General features: G+C 39.7%; 1 protein-coding gene, 1 long non-coding RNA gene and 1 pseudogene across 3 annotated transcripts in view; 2 read left to right on the forward strand and 1 right to left on the reverse strand.

Annotated features, from left to right (window-relative positions):
• Nucleotides 1-10,429: 10,429 nt before the first annotated feature.
• On the forward strand, nt 10,430-12,566 carry LOC117264996 (uncharacterized). Its single transcript, XR_004502375.2, has 3 exons — nt 10,430-11,003; nt 11,324-11,907; nt 11,981-12,566. It is a non-coding gene; the product is annotated as an uncharacterized LOC117264996 (long non-coding RNA).
• A 1,031-nt stretch (nt 12,567-13,597) lies between these two features.
• Nucleotides 13,598-22,321, forward strand: emc9 (ER membrane protein complex subunit 9). The gene is made up of 6 exons (XM_033638991.2): nt 13,598-13,768; nt 14,023-14,226; nt 19,065-19,141; nt 19,311-19,380; nt 20,073-20,167; nt 20,867-22,321. The coding sequence occupies exons 2-6, from the start codon at nt 14,032-14,034 to the stop codon at nt 21,045-21,047; spliced, it is 618 nt and encodes a 205-aa protein (XP_033494882.1). The 5' UTR covers nt 13,598-13,768; nt 14,023-14,031; the 3' UTR covers nt 21,048-22,321.
• Nucleotides 22,322-22,691: 370 nt separating this feature from the next.
• LOC117264766 (E3 ubiquitin-protein ligase RNF31-like) overlaps nt 22,692-24,392 on the reverse strand; it is a 42,018-nt pseudogene continuing 40,317 nt past the window's right edge. The window contains exon 32 of the transcript XR_013488307.1: nt 22,692-23,772. The product of XR_013488307.1 is annotated as an E3 ubiquitin-protein ligase RNF31-like (transcript). The remainder of the gene's footprint in view (nt 23,773-24,392) is intronic.

Raw genomic sequence — 24,392 nt, forward strand, 5'->3', positions numbered from 1 at the left:
ATATCTTCAGTGAATCTTTATTTTAACTCTAGAAATATACAGGTTCCAGCATCTTAAATGTGGAGTTAATGCTTAGTCTTTGATTGTAAACTGAATTTCTTTGTTTTTGTCAAATACTTAAGACATTGCCTTTTGCTGTGTCGCCTCTGAAATCTACATCTGTCAGCAGGTCTTCATTTTCACCAGCAGGTGGAGTCAGAGCATTTAACGGGCTGATGCACAAATGCATCACAGGCCCAGACTAAAAATATTTCAGGTTGCTGTATGTCAACAGGGTGACTTAACATGTTTCAACATTCTTCTAGTGTGGCTCTTTAACAATATATGCATAAGTAAACTGTCACAAAGTAAAAGCCAAAACCAACAATCACTAAATATGAGAGATCAGACTTTTTGAAGTCACCTTGTTAATGAATGAAAATCTACTCTAACTGCAACACATCACTCATCAACTCATTCACCCTCATTGTAGGTGCCAACATGCTTCAAGAGTCAATATTGGATTTACATTTCAGGTGGTAACTCAACTAAAAAATTCTGTTTTGCAGTGGCGTTGGTAGGCTTGGGTGTCCGAGGCTTCAGCCCCAAATATTAATAACTCTGAATCTCAGAATATAAATGTGTATATTAAAGTAAGAATAGGCCTGATGATAATAAAACAAAGCCCTCCATCTTATCTGATTCTGTTCAGACATTAAAGCCTCCCAAAATACCTATCAAAAACGCAAGTTGTGGGGCCGCTCCATTTCAGTGCGCCGGTGCATTGCTTAACATGTACTAATGGAGTGTAATGTCGGCCACCGGCAGTAACCACGTCAATTGTCAGCTCAAAACAAAGGTCAGTGTTTCCCTTGATTTGTTTATGAGCCATGTGGTCATGGTGCCGCATATGCTGCTCTGGTAAAATTAACGGCAGATCCAGTGTATTTGACAATTCCCTTCAAATGGTGTGTAGACTCCACCTGCTCCGTGTACTGCAGGTGTATGCCAAGATGGTAATGGTGCGGACCTCGTCATTCAAACAGCACATTTTGTGTGATCATGTGGAAGAGGGCATACAAGTAATCACTATGTTGAAAGGCTTTTTATACTGGGTAGTTAAATCTTTAATAATACACTAGGCTACTCAAAAACAAAATAAAGAACACATCAGTGTAACTTAAAAGTCAAACTGGGATATCAACATGTCCAGTTAGGAACCAATAATGATTGTGAATCAGTTTCACCTGCTGTTGTGCAAATTGGACAGACAACAGGTGGAAAGGAGAGGCAATTACCAAGACAACCCCTATTTAGGAATGGTTTGGCAGGTGGTGGCCACAGACCATTTCCCACTCTGCATCCTTTCTGGTTGATTCTTGGCTAGTTTTGCATTTTTCCAGTGCCCTCACCACTAATTGTACCATGAGGCAGTATCTGCAGCCCACAGAAGTTGCTCAGGTAGTGCCGCTACTCCAGGATGGCACATCCATATGCACAGTGGTCAGAGGGTTTGCTGTGTCTCCCAGCACCGTGTCAAGAGCATGTAGGAGATACCAGGAGACAGGCCAGTACACCAGGAGAGGTGGAGGGGGCGGTAGGGGAGCATCAACCCAGCAGCAGGACCGCTATCTGCTTCTTTGTGCAAGGAGGAACAGGAGGAGCACTGCCAGAACCCTACAAAATGACCTCCAGCAGGCCACTCGTGTGCATGTTTCTGCCCAAACTGTCAGAAACAGACGCCATGAGGGTGGCATGAGGGCCTGAAGTCCACAAGTGGGGCCTGTGCTCACACGCCAGCAGAGACTGCAAGTATAAATGGGCTAGCAGGGCTAAGCCCTGCCTATCTTTTACAATAAAGATGAGAAAATTATTAAATTATTAAATTAAAATATTAGTTATTGAACCTTAGAACTGATTGTTTTTGGTGGAACCTATAGCAGCAGCAGCAGCACTAAAATAGTCACAAAAACGTAGGATTTATCTAAATGGGCTGATTTTGTTTACAGCCCATACTCCTAGAATCAGCTTCCAGTCATTGTTGTCACATGGTGAGTGACAGGTGTCGTGACAAGCCCCCTTGATTTACTGTCCAGTTGGGCTAAATTAATCCAGAAATCATCAGACTTAAATGACTTGGTGATTAACCTGTTTGCATCCCAGAAAGGCCGTCGAAGTGTGATGTTACTGCATCTGAACTATTGATCAGTAGCTATAGGCCATAGGCCTAATGCGTTAGCCCTCCCACCCAATTTCACCACGAGCAGCTACTGCATAGGCTATACTCCTACATGAAGCTGGTGTTGGGCCACGATGAACCTGTCTAACAAACAAACAACAAAATAAGAGTTGGAGATTGTTCTCTGAAGTTGCTTTCAGCGACAGCATCCTTACTGAGAGAGCAGCTGTTTGTGGTCAAAGTTTTGATTTTGATTCTTTGTCACTTACTGTCATGTCCATTACAGCAAGAAAGATAACTGCAGCACATAACAGCTACTTCAGCTCAAACCCACCATGTTATTCAGAATGAGATCTTGGAAATAATTTGAGTTTATTTGCCAAGAACAGTCCTGTAACCAACCAAGAATTCCTAATTTCACAGATTGTGTAATAACGTTTAAGAAGGAATTTTCTGTTGTGGTGAAGATTTACATTTTCCATTTTTCTCAACAAATACTTAATAATTTCCACCTAACTCAAACTATTTGTAGTGTATCACATGACCTCCCTCTGAATCTGTCTTATGACATACTTCCCCCTTTCTTAATTTTGCACATTTCAAAGAAATACTTTCCTTTCTTGAATGTTGAAGCAACAGAGCCACATTTTCCACTCTGAAATGACATTTCTTTCCATCTAAAACCATATTTATCCATTTAAAAAAAAAAAAAAAAAAAAAAAAGATTTTTGGGCATTTTTAAGCCTTTAATCGATAGGACAGATGAGCGTGAAGGGGGGAGAGAGAGGGGGAGTGACATGCAGCAAAGGGCCACAGGCTGGAGTCAAACCCAGGCCGCTGCGGCAACAGCCTTGTACATGGGGCGCCTGCTCTACCACTAAGCCACCGGCGCCCCATATTTATCATTCATGTTATCTGACTATTAATCTGTGAAATACTTTGCAATTCATGTAACAGGATGATAAAATGTTCCAACGGGTCCAATTAAAACTTTGTTTCCAGATTAAAAAGATATCAAGTGGACCCAGCAGAGACTCTAACCTATAAACCGCTCAGCTTAATGGAAGAACCAAAATATACTTTATTTTTTTATTCATTTGGATTCCCATTATCCACTTCAAAGGCAGCAACTACTCTTTGAGATCCACACAAGCAAATATTACATCATAGAGTAAAACAAATGTATGATTAAAAATCCAAGGCAAAAAGGAACAAAATACAACAAGAAAACAGGAGAACTACAACACAATAATTAAAAACAAACAAACCAATAGATTAACCAAAATAAAACTACATACGACAATAATTACAATAGTGACATTAAGTATCCTCACAATATCTAAATTGTCAGGAAAAAACAATACTAATTTTACAGCTCAAAGGCAATAGTAGAACTACTAAAAACATCATACAGTGGATGAGAGAATAAAAAAAATGAGGAAAGTTTCACATTAAGGTTTATGCAGTCAGATATTATGTAACAAACTAACTCTGTTAGTTGTAACTCTGTTTGAGATGGGCTGGTGTTCTGTGCCACCAGGAATTTCTTTAATCTCTTAAAAACAGCCACACTTGTTGTGTAATGTCCCATGGCAAACAATAACATAATTTCATTCCTCTGAACATTACAGTACGTTGCCTTGCATTTGTTTTTGAAACAGGAAGTGAAAAACAACGTCTTGATGCATGCCCAGTATTAATATTATAGTCATTACTACAATAAAAAAATGATGGTAAAGCATATTCAGGGTTTCAGACAATTACATATTTTTTAATAAAACTGAGCAGAGAAGTAACCATTTTGTCCTTCACCAATCGCTAACTTAAGGTTGTATGCATTCTGATAATGTTAACTCTTCTATTACAGTTCGGGGCAAGTTCAAAGGGCAAGAACAAATGTTTGAACAATGTGGGAGATACATTCTTGTGGTAAGAATTTAGCATATCTCTGTATAACTGCCAGACTTTTCCCCATAACTTCTATCTGTTTTGACCACTTCAATCTACTGTCTAATGTCACTCACCCCCCAAGGAGTTTGGTTTCCACTACCTGTTCCACAGGCACTCTCTGTACCGACAGGTTTAACTATGTTGTAAGTCTGAACGTTGATCAAACACTATACTTTGTGTTTTTGATAGATGAAGAACTAACTTATTAGTCCATGCCCATATTGCAACTGATTGTAATTCCCTGTCTGCAGCACTAGACAATTCCTAAATGGATGCTGTTGGTAAATACAGTGTTATATTGTTTATTGATTTGGTGATTAACCTGTTTGCATCCCAGAAAGGCCGTCGGGTGGGTGTGTGGGTGTTGGGGTGTACTCTGATTTTTAAGTTCAAGGATATTGTTGAAAAGGCTGCCTTTTGCCTGGTAGCTGAGAAGGGAGATACTCATCTTGGCCACTAGGTGGTGCACTGGCGCTGTTCTGACTGGCTACAGGAGCCAGTTCAAGCCAGTTTGCCAGCAGCAGAACGGGAGAGAAGACTACAGGTGTTTTTGAGAGTTGTCAGTCGGTTTTTTGGTGTTCCAGGTTCTAGTTTTTAAGTTTAAGAGGGATGTGTGCGTCCATATGTCCTGTAAGTGGACTTCAGTTTGATATTAATATGATTATTTGTGAATTGCAGTTACTTTGAGCTAAGTAATAAGCAGTGTGTTAATGTAGGACGCTGTTAACTTGCTATCGGTCATTAGCCTACCATTTTGTTGTATGAAGGTTACAGTAGTGTGGGTTTTCACTCTGTTTGTTCTGTGTACATCCTAGAAACCACACACACAACCACAACTAGAAGCCCTGTAAGAACCAGCCAAGTAGAAAATAAAGAACTCTCTCGGCAACCCACGGCTTGGTTATTGAGACCCACCAGAGCCCTGATCAGACTCTCCACAGTGATTCGTGCTCTCCAACCACCCTACATCTTAAATCTATTTTTCAGATATGTACATTAAATAGGCCTCGACCTACAGGATGTTTTTAGTAGGTAGTTAGTGGATGAATCCGGCTGTTACCATGGATCCGCTCTTCGTGCTTTGACTGCAGTGCACTGCTGGTATGTGCGGTGACACGGAGGGGAAAAAAAGAAAAAAGAGAGAAAAAAAATGTGCAACGGTATGGCACTGGGGATTACTGCATATGCCAGGCGATGCACAGGGAGAGGACACAAAGCTATAACTGACAGATATGTCAGAGAGCACCATGGTACATAAAGCTGGACAAACTACCTCACTTTTTTTTTCTCACCATTTCATGCAAACACACTTATGCCATATATGTCTATATGCAATCTGCTGCTGATAATACCTACAACTTTTAGGCCACTTGGACTGGAGGATTTCACACTGTGCTATCACCACTTCATAAGTCAAAGTGCACATCATACTAAATGCCTACTTGTCTCTTTCAACACTCCACATTATCACAGACATTGGATCTTGCCCAATTACACCTTTGGCCATCTTTCTGTCTTTCTTTCTTTGTTTTTCTTGCAGCCTGCCTTGGCATCATAATAGCCCCAATTAAAACCACAGCTTGTTGGTTTAATAGGGAGCTGGAACTATACCCACTTTTTCACATCTTCAGACCCGTTTTCCTGTCGTGACCCAGTGGTTAATGCACATGCTCAAACTGGAAATACATACTACGCATGCGCACCTGCTTCAAACTCCGTGATTGACGGTTCGACTCCCGCTCACCCACGGCTACACAATCACACCAAACACCACAGCGGTGCCTTCACCTCAAACCACTTTTGTCATTGTACCTCCACAACCAAAACACACTTCATACTAACAAATGCCTGCTCCAGCTCAGCTCCACCTTCTGTCACATGCAATAACATAACATAACAACATTTATTATCTATCTATGTGTGTATGTGTGTGTGTATGTATGTATGTATGTATGTATGTATGTATAGTAAAGTACAGCTAAAAATACTAGGCATAGTTAAAAGGTGCAAGAGAGCAGTTATTGCAGTAGTCCATATTATTGGACTAGGAGGTAAGCTAGTAGTGTCTGAGCCTGCCAGAGGGGAGGCTGGTGAACAGAGAGTGTCCTGGGTGGGCGGGGTCATTCTGGATCTTTGTGGCCCGTCGGAGGAGACGGCTCCAGTAGATCTCCTCCAGGTGTGGGATGGATAGTGTGGCCTCTTCAGTCCAGCGCTGCACTGGCTTGTGCTGTGGCTTAGACCTGCAGATGAGGGCCCTATAAGCAAGTGTCAGGAACAGGGAAAGATGGTCTGAGTGTCTGAGGTGAGGGGAGGGGCTTTGTAGGCTCCAGGAATGCTGGATCTGATCTAGTGTTCTGCCCGTCCTTGTTTTAATGTCCACGTTCTTATAAAATCTGGGGAGCACAGTCTTTAAATGAGTGTGATGAAAATCACTAGCCACGATAAAGAAGCCCTCTGGGTGTGTGTTCTGCTGCCTGCTGACCCTGTGGTGCAGCCTGCTCATAACTACATTAGCGCTAGCTCACAGGTGGATATACACAGCAGCTACCAACACTTTGGTGATTTCTCTGGGAGGGTAAAAAGCTCTGCACTTCAACAGTAAAAACTCCAGGTCTGAACAGCAGTGTCTCTCAACAACGGTAATCTCGGTGCACCAACTGTTGTTGTTAATATAGACGACACACATGTACACCCCCTCCTCTGGTCTTAGCGGAGTCTGATGTGCGGCCGGTGTGCCCGGAAGATTGTGCGGCCTGCTAGCTCCACAGCTAGGTCTGGGATGTTTTGGTGCAGCCAGGTCTCTGTTGTCACCGTGATACAGCTGTTCATCCGCCTGTTAAGGTCCCGTAATTCAATTTGGTCTGTCTTGTAAACACTGTGTAGCAAGGCTCTCTGATTTGTCAGAGTGTCTTAAAACTATTACGGAGGTGGATTTGGGTGTGACGATTCTGGTTGATGTTTGGGAAGAGATTTTGCAGAGAGTACACAGATAGTCTATTTGTGCTAGACACAGTTTTATCCAGTGCAGGATTCTGCAAAGAACCCAGTTTACCAAAGCTCTGCTTGCAAAAATATTCGAAACAGTGTCTCCTTCCTGTGATCAATGTCACCAAATCCCAGCAAACTACATGTATATGTTGCGGTACTGTTCCTAAAAAAAATTTGGACTGAGATTTCTGCCTCACTACCTGAGGTGGTTAGGATGAGTTCATAAATGTTAATGGATACATTCAATGAATAAGCACAACTGAAACCGTAATTAAAACCAATAAAAAAACTTTTTGGACTAAAAAATATCGGCACTGCGCCCCATTAAGTGTGACTTGGTGTTTTTTGCTGTCGCCTCACAGTAAGAGGGTTCCTGGTTAAATCCCAGGAGGGAACCCTTCTGTGTGGAGCTTGTATGTTCTTCCTGCGTTAGCGTGGGTTTTCTCTGGGTACTCTGGCTTCCTCCCACAGTCCAAACACATGCAGGTTGTCAGACAATATTCTCAGATGCTAGAACCCCTTCACTTGGGGTTGAAACTTGCTCCTGAATCAATCCACTGTTTTATCAGTGTCGTGGTATCAGATTTGGAAGTGTTGACTCTGGTTGGGTCAAGGAGGACCAACAGAACTACATAATCAGCAAAAAGCACAAATGAAATCCTGAGGTCAAACAAAACAGACACTCTACCACCCTTCGGTCCATGAAAAGCACAGAGGACCACCTTGATGAACTTGAGCACCAACACAGAATACATCTGACTGATTACAGAGAATACACATACAGCTCTTTGAATTTACAGAGAACAATTCACTTTCAGCAAAAGCAGCCCGTGCACCTTAGTACTGCTGTACCCCTCAAAAGACACGCTGAGGTCATAGGCCTAGTCCAAGTCCACAAAGCTTCAGTAGACTGAATGGGCAATCTCCCATGACCCCTTCAGGACCCATCCAAACAACGAGTCCTCATACAAAAGTTCATATGATATTGAACAATTTAGCACCCCATCAATGGTGTAACATATATAAAGTTGCACATTTAATGTAACATTATGTAGGTTAGGTAACAATGCAATGCACAAATCAAATATTTTAAGAACAACTGATTTTATCCTCAAACCAACTGCAGGCCTGATTTAAATCTCTCCTTCATAGTTTCATTTTGATTTTAGTTTTTCCTAGCCTCTCTTTGTCCCTCGTGACTTTAAATACCCTGAGGAATAAAGAAAACAAGTGATTAGATGTCACACCCCACAAAAAAGGCCTGGTCAGCAGGGCGTTGGCACCATAGTTGCTACTCATGGCAAATATCAAGTTCCTCTTTTGATGGTGCTTGGTTCAACTTCAAACCTGTTGGATCGAATCATGCAAAAACAGCAGAACGGCCTCCAGCTGTTAGTGATGATTTTAGACTCTTAAGTTTTGTTCTGTAGTAAAACCAGTGAGCCCAGAGATGGTTTTACTTTAACATTTAGATTTTATAGGAACACGATAAACTGAAGGTCTGCTGAGAGTTGAAGGTTTTGCTTTTATTCTCATGCAAGTCATCTTTTCACTTTGGTTAAATGAGCAGCATGTCTCCTCATTCAGCTGCCCGTCAGTGCTTCTCAATGTACACAAACATTTCAGTGGGCTATATGTGGGTGTTTTGTTTCAAGGTGTGCAAGCAGACAGAATGGGCGTTTCTATTGGATTCTCTGCTTCATCATTTTACAACTGTAATTTTAAAAGCTGTAGGTTTAGACAAAGTCTAACAAAGGTGTGCTTTTTTTTTGGTTCTGTTTCACTATTTTACCCAGCAAACAAAAAATAGTCTGGAAGCATGTTTATGTTTACTCTTGGTCCACACACAGCATGCTACAAGCTAGCATGCTAACACCAAGCTAGCTTGGCACAAAGACAGCCTAGGCTGCATCATGAGCAGCATAAAATAAAACTACTTGTGCTAATTTCCTCAGCTCCTTCTCCTCGGTCTGAGTGTCCCAGTGGGCCACAAGACGTCTGTAGATTTGAACTAGTCGAAGCTGTTAGTACTTGCACATGCACATTACAGCATAAAGCCGGGGACCTTCGGGGACCCCTTTTCTATCATTGAGTAAAGTGATGACCCCTGACTACATGACATATTTTATCTCATAATCAATGCAATACAATAACAGTGCTGTACAACTGTTAAACTGTACAATTAACCCAAATAGCGAACACATTATCTGCAGGAAGTTTATGTAAAACAAGCAGTATGGAGGAATTTTCAGCAGATAATTTCCTGTGAATATTTCATCAGAGATTAATTTTTCTCTTTGAGTTTATATCTAAAGTTAATTATCTAAACTTTCAAATAATAATTTCATTTAGTTTTCTCCACAATGACAAATAGGCCCACTTTTTTTCCGATTGTCATCTATGTCAGTTAGAACAGTGGTGGTGGTCCTAGCACATTTGGCGAAAAAAATAACATTTGCTGTCATTTGCTGTGGCTCAACAGTTGATGTATACTGCACATTTATTACCAGTATCAATAAAAAAAGTTGGTGTTTCTGGATTTTTTTATTGTTTATTTTTCTTTTGTGCCAGGAACACACAGAAATCAACACTATAAAAAGAAATGAATAGTTTTAAAGTCATTTAGTCCTTTGTTACACTACCTTTGAATGAGCACAAATTCAATAACACAAATTTATAAAAAGAATTTTTTACCAAAACCTACTTTCACATGAAAAACATTTGTCCTGAATGCCTGTGGTCTCTTGTTTGTGTCTGTAAGTATTCACGAGGCTGTGATTATCCTAGAGGTCATGATAGGTCAGTTTATATAGTGATGTCCATTTATAAAAATGGTCCTACTATAATAAAATGGCAACTATGAGGGCTAACATCATCACACATGAACAACTTTGGGCTCATCCAATCGTTAAAAGTCTCAGTTTGGGTTTAAGTTATATAATTCCAAGACTGTTTATGGACCCCAGTATGCAGAAATATTAAAAAAAGGGAAAAATAACACATTTACACTGCATGCAAAAAAAAACGGCATGGTTTTTGTTTTAAACTGTGTGGGACTAGCATAAAGTGGGCATGTCTGTAAGGGGGCGCTCATGGGTACCCATACAATCCCCTTTCAGTCAGATACCTTGGGGTGAGAGGTCAAGGGACCCCTTTGAATCGGCTGTGCCTTTTCTTCCTGGCCAAAATGTAATCTTGTGTTGGCCAACATGACCTGGTTGGTGCCTCTAGATTCTTAAGGTCTTGTTTCATATGATATCAGTATCATCACTCTAGTTTTAAAACTCAGCCATCAAGACAGAAATGTGGGATGGGAGCTCCTGCTGGTCTGCAGAGAAGACTGGAGATACTGAAGTGCCAGTTGACCAGATTCAAGTGGCTTTAACACTGGAGACGGATCTTCATGGAGCACTGTGCCATTCGGTGGTGGTGGTTCAACATCAAATGCAAATAAGGCAAGTCGCTACAACATACCACTATTACCCAGTTACTACAATGACTCTGAACTACAAACTATCAATCTGTATTAGAAATCCAGTATTCATCCAGCTATACTCAACAGTCACAGGTGTCTGGATATAACCTTGGGTATTTGTAGGGATATAGCAAAGGACTTCAATCAAAGTCAGAGCAGTGATGGGCAGCATGTACTTAAATTCAGAAATCACATAATTCAAGCTTTCAAATACTGATTGTTCCTCAGATCCATGTTTTTTGTGCCAGGCATCGCAACAATAGAAGTTCGTTAAAAAACTGCTTTCAACTGATCCATTGTATCCTTTGACTTGTCAAACTGAAATAAAAACGTACCTTGTATCCTTTAACCTCCTTTTTCTTCTTCTTTCTTCTTTCTTTTACCAAAGTCTATGAGTTTCACATCAAGCCAGTGATCTGTTTGTGGGCCTCAGTAAGTAGTTCAGTTCATTCAGGTTTAAAATGCACCTACCATCACTCACTTGTATCAGCTTTTCTAACCCGAGATGTTGTAACAGTTAACACTTTTTGCGATGTCTTTCAAAAGATTGTCACTTTATTATTATGCCTATTATGCCTTCTGTTTTTTTAAGGAGATGATTTTAAATATATATTCAACATAAAAAATATGCTGTTCTGAAATTACAATCAGTCATCATTATGTTCATTCTTTCTCAGTTTGATTCATTAAACATCCCATCAATGTAAGTAAATTGCCACTTGGTGGTGGTGTTTCAACCTTAAATGCCACAGATGCCCCAGCAGCCCAGTTACCTGCCCCAGCAGCCACAGATGCCCCAGGTGTTCCACCCCAGCAGCAGCCTCAGCCGCAGTTGCCCCAGGTGCCTAGCTATTTGCCCAAGCAGCTTCAGCGGATGCCCCAGGTGCCTAGCTACCTGCCCAAGCAGCCTCAGCAGTAGCCGCAGATGCCTCAGGTGCCTAGCTCCCCACCCAAGCAGCAGCAGCCCCAGGTGCCTCAGCAGCTGCAGATGCCCCAGGTGCCAAGCCACCCGCCCAAGCAGCAGCAGCTGCAGATGTCTAGCTACCTGCCCAAGCAGCAGCAGCAGCAGCCCCAGGTGCCTCAGCAGTCTCAGATGCCCCAGGTGCCTAACTACCCGCCAAAGAAGCAGAAGCCCCAGGTGCCTCAGCAGTCATAGATGCTTCAGGTGCCTAGCTACCCGCCAAAGCAGCAGAAGCCCCAGGTGCCTCAGCAGTCATAGATGCTTCAGGTGCCTAGCTACCTGCCCAAGAGGCCTCAGCAACAGCTGCCCAAGCAGCCTCAGCCACAGGTGCCTAGCTACCCGCCCAACTAGCCCCGGCCAAATGGCTTCAAACAGGTAAACTGATCATGTTGTATTGGCTACATTAGCAGCATTGGTAAGTAATCTGTCCATCGTGAATTTCTTTCAGATATGACACAACTGGAGTTTATGGTAACAACCTTGGGTATTGGTCTGGGCATGGCTATGGACTTCAATCAAATCCAGAGCAGCCACCACAATAACAGAGGTTCTTCAAAGACTGCTTTCAACTGAGCCATTGTATTGACTTGTCAAAATAAACCTTGTATCTTTAGTCTTTTTTTTTTCCTCTTGTGGTCGGTAAATTTAAATTCAATTTGGCTTGTGGGCAACAGTTAATGTTGCAATTTGCTTCTATCATATCTATCTGGTTGACCAAGGTTTCTGGCATCATGACTTGTGTGCCAGATGGAAGTTCTGCAGCTTTTCTAACAGCCCATTTCATGCCAACTTTGAAGCACATGTTTGAATCTTGCAAATCACATGGCTTATAGGCCAACATGTGGTATTTATCAGGACAAAGCTATTAGGTAAACTTTACAGCACCATTGACTGAACTCAAGGGATATTGTTGTACCTTGCTGTCAGGTATAATGTGTTGCCACACATTTCATTTACCATTTCACATTTGTTTCTCAAAACAAACATGCAGAACATACCATAAGCCTTTACTGATCCCCAGAGGGGAAATTAAAGTGCAGCACAAATGAGTACAAATGAATATAGAGATGTAAAAGTCAAGACATAATAAAATAAAAGGTTAATGCCTTCCATAAGTGTGGCATTTTATTGTGCTTTTCTATGATTTTCTTTGATTTACTTTAATTAAAGGTATTAGGTTTTTAGGTATGAGAGGGAGTTTTTCTTTCTCACTGGGGAGCAACTTGTTAGTTGGTTTAAGGGATGAATATTCCACATGGAGCTGCATGTTTATCATAGTGAACAAATTGCCATTTAATTTTCAGTTCAATTCACACTCAATTTTCCAATATATAAAACTTGTATTTCATATCGCTTATCTATGTCTCAATTAAAACGTCAACTAAACGAAACTATTTTTGCACCAAACATATCCTGTGGGGAAAAACGCCCGTTAAAGTCTGTGCCCCTGCATACATGACAAAGGTTTTCTCAACTTAAGGATTTCGGTTTTTCAACTAAACTTTCGATCAGGTTTTTTTTTTTTCCCTAAATGACTGCTGTGCCAAGTTAGATATTCAGGCTGCTGCTGCCATTTTTGCTATGTTTATCTGGGAGGACAGTCATATGCATATGTTGCTGATATGCAACATGACCGTTTCTTAAATTATATAATACCTACATTTGTTGTGAATATAGTTATTTATGGAGGGGGAAGGTCATGCATTTTCTCCGTCACTCAGGGAGGCCTAAGGAAAAATATTTGTAGCTTCGGGGAGGGTCAAGAAAGAGTCACACTAAAGCATCCCTCTGACAAATTAAGTACCGTCCCTAAAAGCTTTATTAACTGGAAAAGGGTCTGAAGTTTATGATACGATTTCTTGCCAGTTCTGTTTTTACCCTTGTACCAACATTTGATATTACAGACGACATCCTCTCCACTAGAGGGCACACTGCTGCAAAGTGTGCACACAGCGGCTGACGAATGATTGGCACTTTGGTCTTCCAATAGGATAATTCAAAACCTCGACGTTTCGACCAATCAGATAACTACTTCTGACTCTACTGGGTGGGACCGGAAGTAGCCATTCGGACGCTTTTTGAAATTAGCTGTCAAGTGAGACACTTAGCTGTTACGGCGCTGCTAAAACCTCCAAAACGATAGGAAAACCTAAATGAACCAATATATTTGAAAATCTGAAAGCAGGAATCGGTTGTTCACTCTAGTCTTACTATATTATATCTTATATCTCTAAAGGTAAGTGTTAATTCAGTTGTGATTGGTTTGCTAGTATGCTAATGCTAATGTATGTCCATTGAGCCACCTCCAGTTTTAAACACAACCTCTGGGCCGATTTTGTCCCTCATTTTAGGATTACATATTAACGACTCCTGTTTTATATGTGTGTGAAAATGGTCGTGGTCGTTAACGTGTGATGCGTCAGTACATTTAGCCTCTGCCGGGTTGTTTTGAAGTCAGTTTTCAGTGCGTTTGTCTTTATGTCCTCTCAGTAAATCATCATGGGCGAGGTGGAGCTGTCCTGCCGGGCTTATGTGAAGATGTACCTGCACGCCTGCCTCTTTCCGCGGTGCAGCATCAACGGACTCCTTTTGTCGTCCAGCTCAGCAGGCGGTGCTGTCTGTGTGACAGACTGCGTCCCGCTGCTTCACTCCCACCTGCCCCTGGCTCCCATCACTCAGCTGGCCCTCACACAGGTAGGACATCTGCCGACATTAGCCATATTAACCATATTGGTTCAGTTTAGCTGATCAGAATCCTCGTCCGAGCATCAGCTAATCTGACTGAGGTTCGACAGTGGTGCAGCGTTAGGTTTTCTTGAAAGTCTGGTATGTGTAAGCCCTAAATCATACCTTTCATGGTAACACAATTCAAAATGTTTTACTCATTTCCCGACAAAACTCACTGCATAACATTCTGTGTATACCCATACTATGTACTATTTAGTGTGTCAGAAAAGATTTAGTAGGTATCAGTACATGATATGTCAAATACAGTATGCCAATAATATCATAATGTTCTACTGCATCAGGTCACATTGTGCAGTCTGCAAGCCAGCATGCTTTTCTGGCTATTCTAAGCCACAGTCCTCTGCGCAGTGGAAGATCCGCCACATAAACTTAGCCGCAGACACATGACAGCTCATTGATAACTGTCAGGAGCGGCAATGACAGATGACAGCACAATCAAGTGACTGATTGCCCGTCGAATTGTCATAATAGGAATATTAATTGTTTAACAACAAAGTAATCATAACGATTACCAACAACAAAAGGACATAACTGAAAATAAATGATAGAGAAATGTATGCAAGTATAACTTAAAAGTTAAAAACACATTAGACAACAGCAGTGTTAACCAGGTTGACCTCTGTCTCTGGTGAGCTCAGCGAATGGCGTTTTTTGATTTTATTGCCAAGGTAACAGATATATCAGCAAGAGGGTCAAAGTTCAGAGTGTAATGTCATGAGGAAATGGTATGTCCTGATTGTGTGCATACTGCCTGCAACAGTACATACTTCCTAAGGTGCGGTACAGTACCTACTAAAAGTATGCAATTCGAAACCCAAAGCCTAAAGCTTGAGCTGTCTTTGGCAGTAAGCTCTGTAATTAATTATAAATGATTAAATGCGAAATCAGTGAGAAGGACACTGCTCAAATAGAATACATAGTGATGAGCCACATTATATTTGGTGTCTGTCAAAACTGCTTATCATTTCTTATGTTTCTCTGCAGAATCATGCTTTGGTATTTGTGCCAATGTTGAGACATGCATTAGCTGGTATACTTGGCAGTTTTCTTTTTTTTTAATTAAATTAATACAAATAATAACTCCATTTTTTATGTGTGTCCTAGATCTATTCAATATATAAGAAACCACAGGGCTTAACATTAACTTTTGGAAGTGTTGTAAGGCCGGAAACCAGGCCTCAGCTTTTGGTTGCCAAAACTGAAAATATGGTTGCCATTTTTAGTCACTTTAAATTAAATTAATTAAGATACTATGTAGTTATACGTCAGCTTAATAATGAAAATGTCACATAAAAGAATGTTGAAAAGTTACTTATTACAGTAACTGAATAATATACTTTGTAGTTTATGTTTTTTCTCATACTTTACAGAATTTGAATCCATGTTATCCATGTTCTTGGTAAACACATACTAATAGTGCAACTGTTGCCATGTTGTCCAGGAAGCTACCGGTTGCTTGTTCATTCGTTCGCTCCTTTTCACATTTCTCTTTGCTGTTGTCTCTGAAACAGGTGCCTGTGTGTACGCCAGTAAACACACCAGTGCACGTGCAGCGTTTTCTTATTCTGGTTCTTACTGTAACAGCTTTTTTAAAATGTAACTAATGCAACAAATTTTAAAAATGTATTTATTTTAGGGTGCATGTTTTGCTGGCAGTTTGCATTATGTAAACGTGTTTGATATATAGCTGTTCATTTCACAAGTACGGGTTTTATTGTCTGTCATTATGTTTAAATATATGGCAAAGAACTGTGCAAAACATATTTTTGATGTTGGTGTAATCTGTCATTGATTTACTAGTCAGCCGTTGACTCATTGACTGATTTATCTCCCTGCTGAGAATGATACTTTATCCCAGTATCCTTTTCACTTAGTACTCATTGTTAAAATGTTGTTTAAACTACACTGCATTGGTGCAAAGTATGTAGACATGCGAACATTACTCTCATATGTGGAGGCTGAGCATGTCATTTCTGTGAAGGCTTTCCACCATATTTTGGAATCCGGCTGCAGAGATTTGCTCTGTAGAAATGGCAAATGTGGGGCGTCGGTGGTAGAGCAGGCGCCCCATGTACAAGGCTGTTGCCGCAGCGGCCCGGGTTCGACTCCAGCCTGTGGCCCTTTGCTGCATGTCACTCACTCTCTCTCTCCCCCCCTTTCACACTTGTCTGTCCTATCAAATAAAGGCTAAAAATGCCCCCCAAAAAATCTTAAAAAAAAAAAGAAATGGCAAATGTAATTTCCGGCTTCCTGGACAGAAAACCGTGACAAACTCAGTCAGAAATTTTAAAGTTAGAGGAGCCTTTCAAGATTCTTGCAATACTTTCAAAACAGCTGCAGGAAAATAAGCTTATATGTAATTTATTATTTAGAAAAGGTTATGCTTTGCTCTGTGGCTCAAATGTGAACCAGGTAATTACTATATGATACAGTTTAAAGTGAAACAAGGAGCTACCAGTGTGAGAAACAAGATAAAACACCAAGGCATGAGGGCTGAGAGGGTTTGGTGGACAAAGATGGAAGTGCTAACTTTATTCAGTAAGTTGAAACCCACAATAGAAACACAGATTTTTTACATAGTACCTTATCCAAGAGTTTATGAAAAAAAGAGCATCTTGCCTAAAAAGACTGTGATGGAAAATTCTGGTATTTGACCATATTTAACCTATAGTGTATTCTGCATGTGTTGTATAAGGTTACTTGTTTTGATGAAACTGAACTTCTCACCTAATAAGCATTGCGCATTTAACCCCTACTGTGACAGCAGTGTGAGATACAGCAGGGGCCTAATGGACATCAGGTGTCCTTGTAAGCCTCAAGAGATGTGTCATAGGGATGCTTACTGCAGAACCACCTGAGTGCCATATCTTTTGACTATTGACATGCATGTGTTTTGGGAACTACAAAGATAGCATTGCTTAAGAACATCTAGGCACTCACTCACTGACTGACTGTTCATGCAGTTGTACAGTACAGGCCAAAAGTTTGGACACACCTTCTCATTCAATGCGTTTTCTTTATTTTCATGACTGTTTACATTGTAGATTCTCACTGAAGGCATCAAAACTATGAATGAACACATGTGGAGTTATGTACTTAACAAAAAAAGGTGAAATAACTGAAAACATGTTTTATATTCTAGTTTCTTCAAAATAGCCACCCTTTGCTCTGATTACTGCTTTGCACACTCTTGGCATTCTCTCCATGAGCTTCAAGAGGTAGTCACCTGAAATGGTTTCCACTTCACAGGTGTGCCTTATCAGGGTTAATTAGTGGAATTTCTTGCTTTATCAATGGGGTTGGGACCATCAGTTGTGTTGTGCAGAAGTCAGGTTAATACACAGCCAACAGCCCTATTGGACAACTGTTAAAATTCATATTATGGCAAGAACCAATCAGCTAACTAAAGAAAAACGAGTGGCCATCATTACTTTAAGAAATGAAGGTCAGTCAGTCCGGAAAATTGCAAAAACTTTAAATGTGTCCCCAAGTGGAGTCGCAAAAACCATCAAGCGCTACAACGAAACTGGCACACATGAGGACCGACCCAGGAAAGGAAGACCAAGAGTCACCTCTGCTTCTGAGGATAAGTTCATCCGAGTCACCAGCCTCAGAAATCGCAAGGTAACAGCAGCTCAGATCAGAGACCAGATGAATGCCACACAGAGTTCTAGCAGCAGACCCATCTCTAGAACAACTGTTAAGAGGAGACTGCGCCAATCAGGCCTTTATGGTCAAATAGCTGCTAGGAAACCACTGCTAAGGAGAGGCAACAAGCAGAAGAGATTTGTTTGGGCCAAGAAACACAAGGAATGGACATTAGACCAGTGGAAATCTGTGCTTTGGTCTGATGAGTCCAAATTTGAGATCTTTGATTCCAACCGCCGTGTCTTTGTGAGACGCAGAAAAGGTGAACGGATGGATTTCACATGCCTGGTTCCCACTGTGAAGCATGGAGGAGGAGGTGTGATGGTGTGGGGGTGTTTTGCTGGTGACACTGTTGGGGATTTATTCAAAATTGAAGGCACACTGAACCAGCATGGCTACCACAGCATCCTGCAGCGACATGCCATCCCATCCCGTTTGCGTTTAGTTGGACGATCATTTATTTTTCAACAGGACAATGACCCCAAACACACCTCCAGGCTGTGTAAGGGCTATTTGACCAAGAAGGAGAGTGATGGAGTGCTGCGGCAGATGACCTGGCCTCCACAGTCACCGGACCTGAACCCAATCGAGATGGTTTGGGGTGAGCTGGACCGCAGAGTGAAGGCAAAGGGGCCAACAAGTGCTAAACACCTCTGGGAACTCCTTCAAGACTGTTGGAAAACCATTTCAGGTGACTACCTCTTGAAGCTCATGGAGAGAATGCCAAGAGTGTGCAAAGCAGTAATCAGAGCAAAGGGTGGCTATTTTGAAGAAACTAGAATATAAAACATGTTTTCAGTTATTTCACCTTTTTTTGTTAAGTACATAACTCCACATGTGTTCATTCATAGTTTTGATGCCTTCAGTGAGAATCTACAATGTAAATAGTCATGAAAATAAAGAAAACGCATTGAATGAGAAGGTGTGTCCAAACTTTTGGCCTGTACTGTATGTGTGTGACTCCATTCATGAATGCTTATTAAAACTCAAGAAAGACAGCCTAATTAAGTAGTTGTTTTGCCACCACAAGACCAATCGTATGTGTTTTCCTGCATTAAAAAAAGCCCCAGGAAGATTCACCTAAATCTGCCCAAATATGAGCCTAATTTGAGAATGACGGTCTGTTCTCGTTTCAGGTGGATGTGTGGTGTTCACAGACTCAGCAGAGGATAGTTGGATACTATCAAGCCAATGCCTGCGTTTCAGATAGCAGGTTAGTTTCCTGTCCATGATGCCTCTCCAAACCCCCGCTTATTTCAGCTATACTACATCTTTTATGAGATGTTTCCTCAAATTTTTCATTCTTTTGGTTGAGTATTTTAGTAAAATGTTAACCTTTCTAACGTTTTATTTAATCTGTTTTAATCTTTTGAACCCAACAGCCCGACACCATGTGCACTGAAGATAGCTGATAAGATTTCTGAGCAGTTTGACAACGCAGTTTTGTTAATGGTAAGAATAAGTAAAGCAGTTTGTTTAACAATCCCTTCGCCTGTTTGCTAGTAGAGACAAGAAGACGCTACAGTAGTGATGAAACTATCTAGTGATGAGTCAGTTAAGTAAGTTTAAGTTATTCTTGGATTTCTCGATTTAGTATCACTTGAAACGGAGAAAGTTTTTCTTGGTAAGCAGTTTAAATGAATGTCACTTGAAATGTCACTGTTGATATTTTCTTTTATTATTTTGTTGGGCAATAAAACAAGGTTATTTTACAGGCCTTCAATTTCCTAATAATTTTCATTTGCTCTTTTTGATTTTGATAACTAGTTTTATCAAAGGGGGGTGCATCTTGCTATTGACAGTTTACTTTGCAGATTTTCCAAAATTATAGATTTGTACAAAAATAAAATACAAGTAACAAAAGTAGTAATAATGACAGTAAGATTAGTAACAACGTAATATTTAGTACAATTTAGAGTACAGTGCAAATAGATGAATTAATACATGAATAGAAAATGACACTAACTAAATCCAAAAGAAATAAAACAAGAATAAGGTAACACAATGACATTACTAACCCCCAAGTGTTAGAGACACACACACACACACACACACACACACGTTTTGATATTGTATAAATTAAAAAATGGATTAGTCATGAGTTTCATACATTTATTGAATATGTTCTCTGTTTTGCTCCACAGCTTGATGGCGGTAAGATGTCACCAGATTATCGGGTTCCTCCCATTGTGATGTACGAGCGTAAAGATTCAAGATGGATGCTCAAAGACAAACACATGTAAGTGACAGCTGACATTTTTGTCATGAGTTCAACCTCTCGGGCTGTAAACAGACTCCACCTTCCAACTTCCTAGTGCTTGATTCGTTCATGTAGTATAAGATCCCCACGAAAACTGGGTTTGTTTTCTCTGTAATTGAAATTTAATTGATTCATTAGTTTTAGTTTTTAAATGTAAAATTAATTTATAAACATATTTTTGATCTTTTTTTTCTTCACAAAATGGCCCAATCCTTTAAATCTTCCCTGGTACATACAAAATAAGTCAACATCAGGCATAATTTTTAATTCTTGCTTGCCCTAATCAAAGACCAGAACACTACATTAAAGGGATAGTTTGGATCCTGGGGGATCGTGGGGTTGTATGGGGTATTTGGAGGCTGCTTGGTATATTAACTTCAGTTTCCTGTTGGAAAGGGCTGTTTGACTGCAAGGTAAAGTAGTGAAAATATTCTAAATTTAGCATACACTCCAATAGATTTTATTAGGTGGCTAAAATACATTTTGTTGCCAACTCCTCCACAGCAGCACATTGCTTAGCTTCCATGGTGGCGCTCCTGCTACTTCTCCAAACTACTCTATGTAATACACTGACTATGGTTAAGTACCTCACACAACCCCACTTCACAAGATCCAAACCTTCCCTTTAACATTGCCCTTTGTCCTTTTTTTATTTATGTTATTTTTCACTGTGTTCAGGATAATGCTGAGACAGTGGGAGGAGACTCGGGCGATAGCCAGTCAGATGCTGGAGTCAGGTGATCACACACTACTGGTGGATTTTGACAGCCACTTGGACGACATTACAAAGGACTGGACCAACCAGAAACTGAACATCAAAATAGCCGAGCTCACCTCACCGGCCAACGGGAACATCTAGACTGAGAAGTAGCATCAGTTTGTAGTAGAGCTCAGATTTATTTATGTTCTCACCCGACATCATGTGACTTTTATAACCTGACACAAACACACAGAGATTAGGTTTATTTTTAATGCCTTTTCTTGACTGAACAGGGACATGACATAGAACATGCATAAATAACAAATATATGTACAGCTTGGTAGATCTCCACAGTCATCCACCCCCTCCTCAGAGTGTGCCTTGTGGTCCAGCCCAACACGCTGCTGATTTAAAGGAAAAAATCACCTTAAATACACCTTTTGACACTATTTCAATGCACCTGTGGTACTTTTGATCCTGTATTGTCTTTTTGTTGCTTTTTATTGTTATTTCTGTGTACATAACAAGCTCCAGGGAGTGGACAAATAACAGAAATGCCTTACAATACAAAAGTTCTGCAGTAAATACAGATTTGTTGAAGCTCAAAATGTTTGTTTTCTGTCAGACTGTCAGGTGATTCAGGTTTGAATGCATGATATCCTGATTAGCTGATCAAGTGGAAAAACCAGAAATGCTTATTAAAACAAAAGTGATTAATAGAAAAATGCACAAAAAATGGGGTAAGACTTTATTTTGCTGATCATTTCTGAGCAGTATATAAAAGTTTAAATTTATATTGCGCTATAATTTAGTTGTAAGCAGAAGTGTTTATTTATGTATTTCTTTCAACAACTTTAACTTCTCCTGTGGGCACCCATAAGTGGCAGCTGCTGTATAAATAGATAATCAATGACAGTATAGTAAAGGACAGTATATGTAATAATATAAAATGTCTTCTCAGGAAAAGTAATGATTGTTGATAAACATTCTACATGAATAAACCCTTAAAAACGTCCTTTATAGCTGCATACAGCCACATTATAGTTTGTTAAAAGTAGTTTATTAAATGGTAATTAATGCTGAAAAGGGGGTTAAAGTAAAATGTTACCATAGCAACTCTTGTACATTTTATATATGAATTCTCATAAATCATGTCAACTTTTGCTCAGTGTTAACTGCATTAGGAAAGAGGAACAGTGTTGCATGCTCAAACACACACTTAGCACCATATTTGCATGTAAACGCCAAATTACCACCTTTTAAAAAATGACCAACAAGTTGTATAGATGCGTCTGAGAGCCTCGACAAAAACCAAATATCCTGAGCTTCAGCAGACTGAATTTATTGCAGGACTTCTGTACTGAAATGTAGGTTTTGTACTTTTGTTTGCCCCTTACCTATACACAGTGATGCCAGTAAAATATTTTAAAACATTTCAAATGTCTTTAAGAATTTGTAACTCTGAAAATACTAACCCAGAGTCACTCGTTCTCTCTTAGAGGTCGAGGTAACCTGTTTCCACTCTTGTAAATTTCATAACTTTCTCACATAACCCATAATAAAATTGCACTCAATGGCCTAGCTGAATGATTTCTGACAGTAGAGCAGGAGTAAAGAAGGTTTGATTTTTTTCCTTTAAGAGTCCCCCAAAGTCTCAGTGTGAACAGTGTGAAACATCTTTTTTTATATTCTATTAAAAAACAACCTTCAGTCCACATTTGTAAATGTATCAATGTCCGACATGACAAAGAACTAACCTCAGAGTTTGAGTAAAAGGATACATTAAAAATATAAAAATGATTATGATAATGATAATTATTTTGTTTTTAATATAGCTACAACTACTTTCATGACGGTGTGTTTCCCTTTTATATTACAATAATAATTGACATCTAAACGCTTAACAAGACCAAGGAACAAAGTTTTTATAGTGCTGTAGTATAAACACATGACATCATTTGCTTAGGAGAATAACACGTGCAGCCATAATCGCAGAAGTAAGATCACATTTTCAAGGAAGGAAGACGACTAGAGCTGCAACTAGTGATTATTTTCAGAATCAATTCATTGTTTGGTCTATAAAATGTTAAGTAAAAAAAACAAGTACATTGAAGAAAGTGACAATTTTTCCACTAACAGTCAAAAACCTGAAGATATTAAAGTTAATGTCATATATGACAAAGAAAGAAATGCAGATCTTCAAATTTGAGAGGCTGAAGAATGTTTAGAGAATGTTTAAACGACTGACAGAAGTAACTGACTATCAAAGTGGTTGCCGATTAATTCTGTCAGCTGACTAATTGTTGCAAAAGTTCTCAGTGTAGGCTTACATGTAGTGCTTCCAGTTCACCAACCAATCTCTACAAAGGCTGTAAGGAGTCAAAAGTCCATCCCAAAAAAGTTCATTATACATTTTCAGGGTCAAAAGATGCCACTTCATCTGTAGATCCAGTCTCAAAAAGTATTTTCGTAAGTGCTGTGAGACTTGTTTTATCCTGTCTGTTAGGGCTGGGCGATAGGAAAATATACACTTGCCACAAATACTAGTCAGAAATCTGACTCTGTAATGAATCAGTGGTTTTAATTTGGTGTATTTTAGAAGATAGATTTACAGTGATGTTGAAATATCACTCAGCCCGGTTACTCTTATTTTGAAAGAATGGGCTTGTCTCTTACTTTGGAATGAACAACCCCCCCCCCACGTTGGACAAAGTGCTCAGATTGTCACGAGGGTAACTGCTTCAGAGTCCGGTTGAGGCACGGTGACCAGGTTCAGAGTTATTTCTCCCTTTGGAGACTCGTTGGCCAATGACTGGAGGAAGTTGATGGACTGAAAGAAGCACTGCGCGTCCTGGACCTGCTGCTCTGCCCATGAGAAGGTGATCTGCAGAGGAGAGCACAGGGACGAGCAGGTAACAATATTATTTTATTATAATTATCATCATTATTAATTATGTTTTACCTTAATTGTATTGAGAGCTTAAAAAAACAGCTTGTAACAATAACATCAATTTTGGGATCAATCACTTGATGACTTAAGAGCAAGACTTAAAGATTTAAAATGAGTGTAATGAAATTTACATGAAAGAAAATATCATGAATATTGTTTGTGATTCAGAGGTGTACAAATGTTTTGCAGCCAATGCAAAACGTTGTCAGGGAGCAATTAATAATAGTTATGTGTAATGTATAACTATAAAGAAATTATAGTTTTAGAAAGGTAACTTTTAATTGATAATAGTTTTAAAGAAGTACTAATCAATAAAACTAAGTAACAATTACTGTAACAATTACATTTAAGTAATAATTAATAGATAATACTTTTTAGTAAATAATAATTACCAATACTTTGAAGAAAATATTTAGTTTTAACTAAGTCATAATTGATCAACAATAGTTTTAAGCAATGATTAATAAAAAATACCTTTAATTAATGATTAGTTAATAATAGTTTTTAGCGTGTAATAATTTATAATAGTGTTTAAGAAAATAATAAGTAGTATT

This window comes from Epinephelus lanceolatus, chromosome 20 (assembly GCF_041903045.1).
Source record: "Epinephelus lanceolatus isolate andai-2023 chromosome 20, ASM4190304v1, whole genome shotgun sequence".
Classification (NCBI taxonomy): domain Eukaryota; kingdom Metazoa; phylum Chordata; class Actinopteri; order Perciformes; family Serranidae; genus Epinephelus; species Epinephelus lanceolatus.

Bases quoted from the DNA above. Each gene is read 5' to 3' on its own strand.
- emc9 (XM_033638991.2), top strand. From the start codon at position 14,032: ATGGGCGAGGTGGAGCTGTCCTGCCGGGCTTATGTGAAGATGTACCTG. The intron at 19,142-19,310 runs GTTAGTTTCCTG...TGAACCCAACAG, and splicing joins GCCTGCGTTTCAGATAGCAG to CCCGACACCATGTGCACTGA. The intron at 20,168-20,866 runs GTAAGTGACAGC...CACTGTGTTCAG, and splicing joins ATGCTCAAAGACAAACACAT to GATAATGCTGAGACAGTGGG.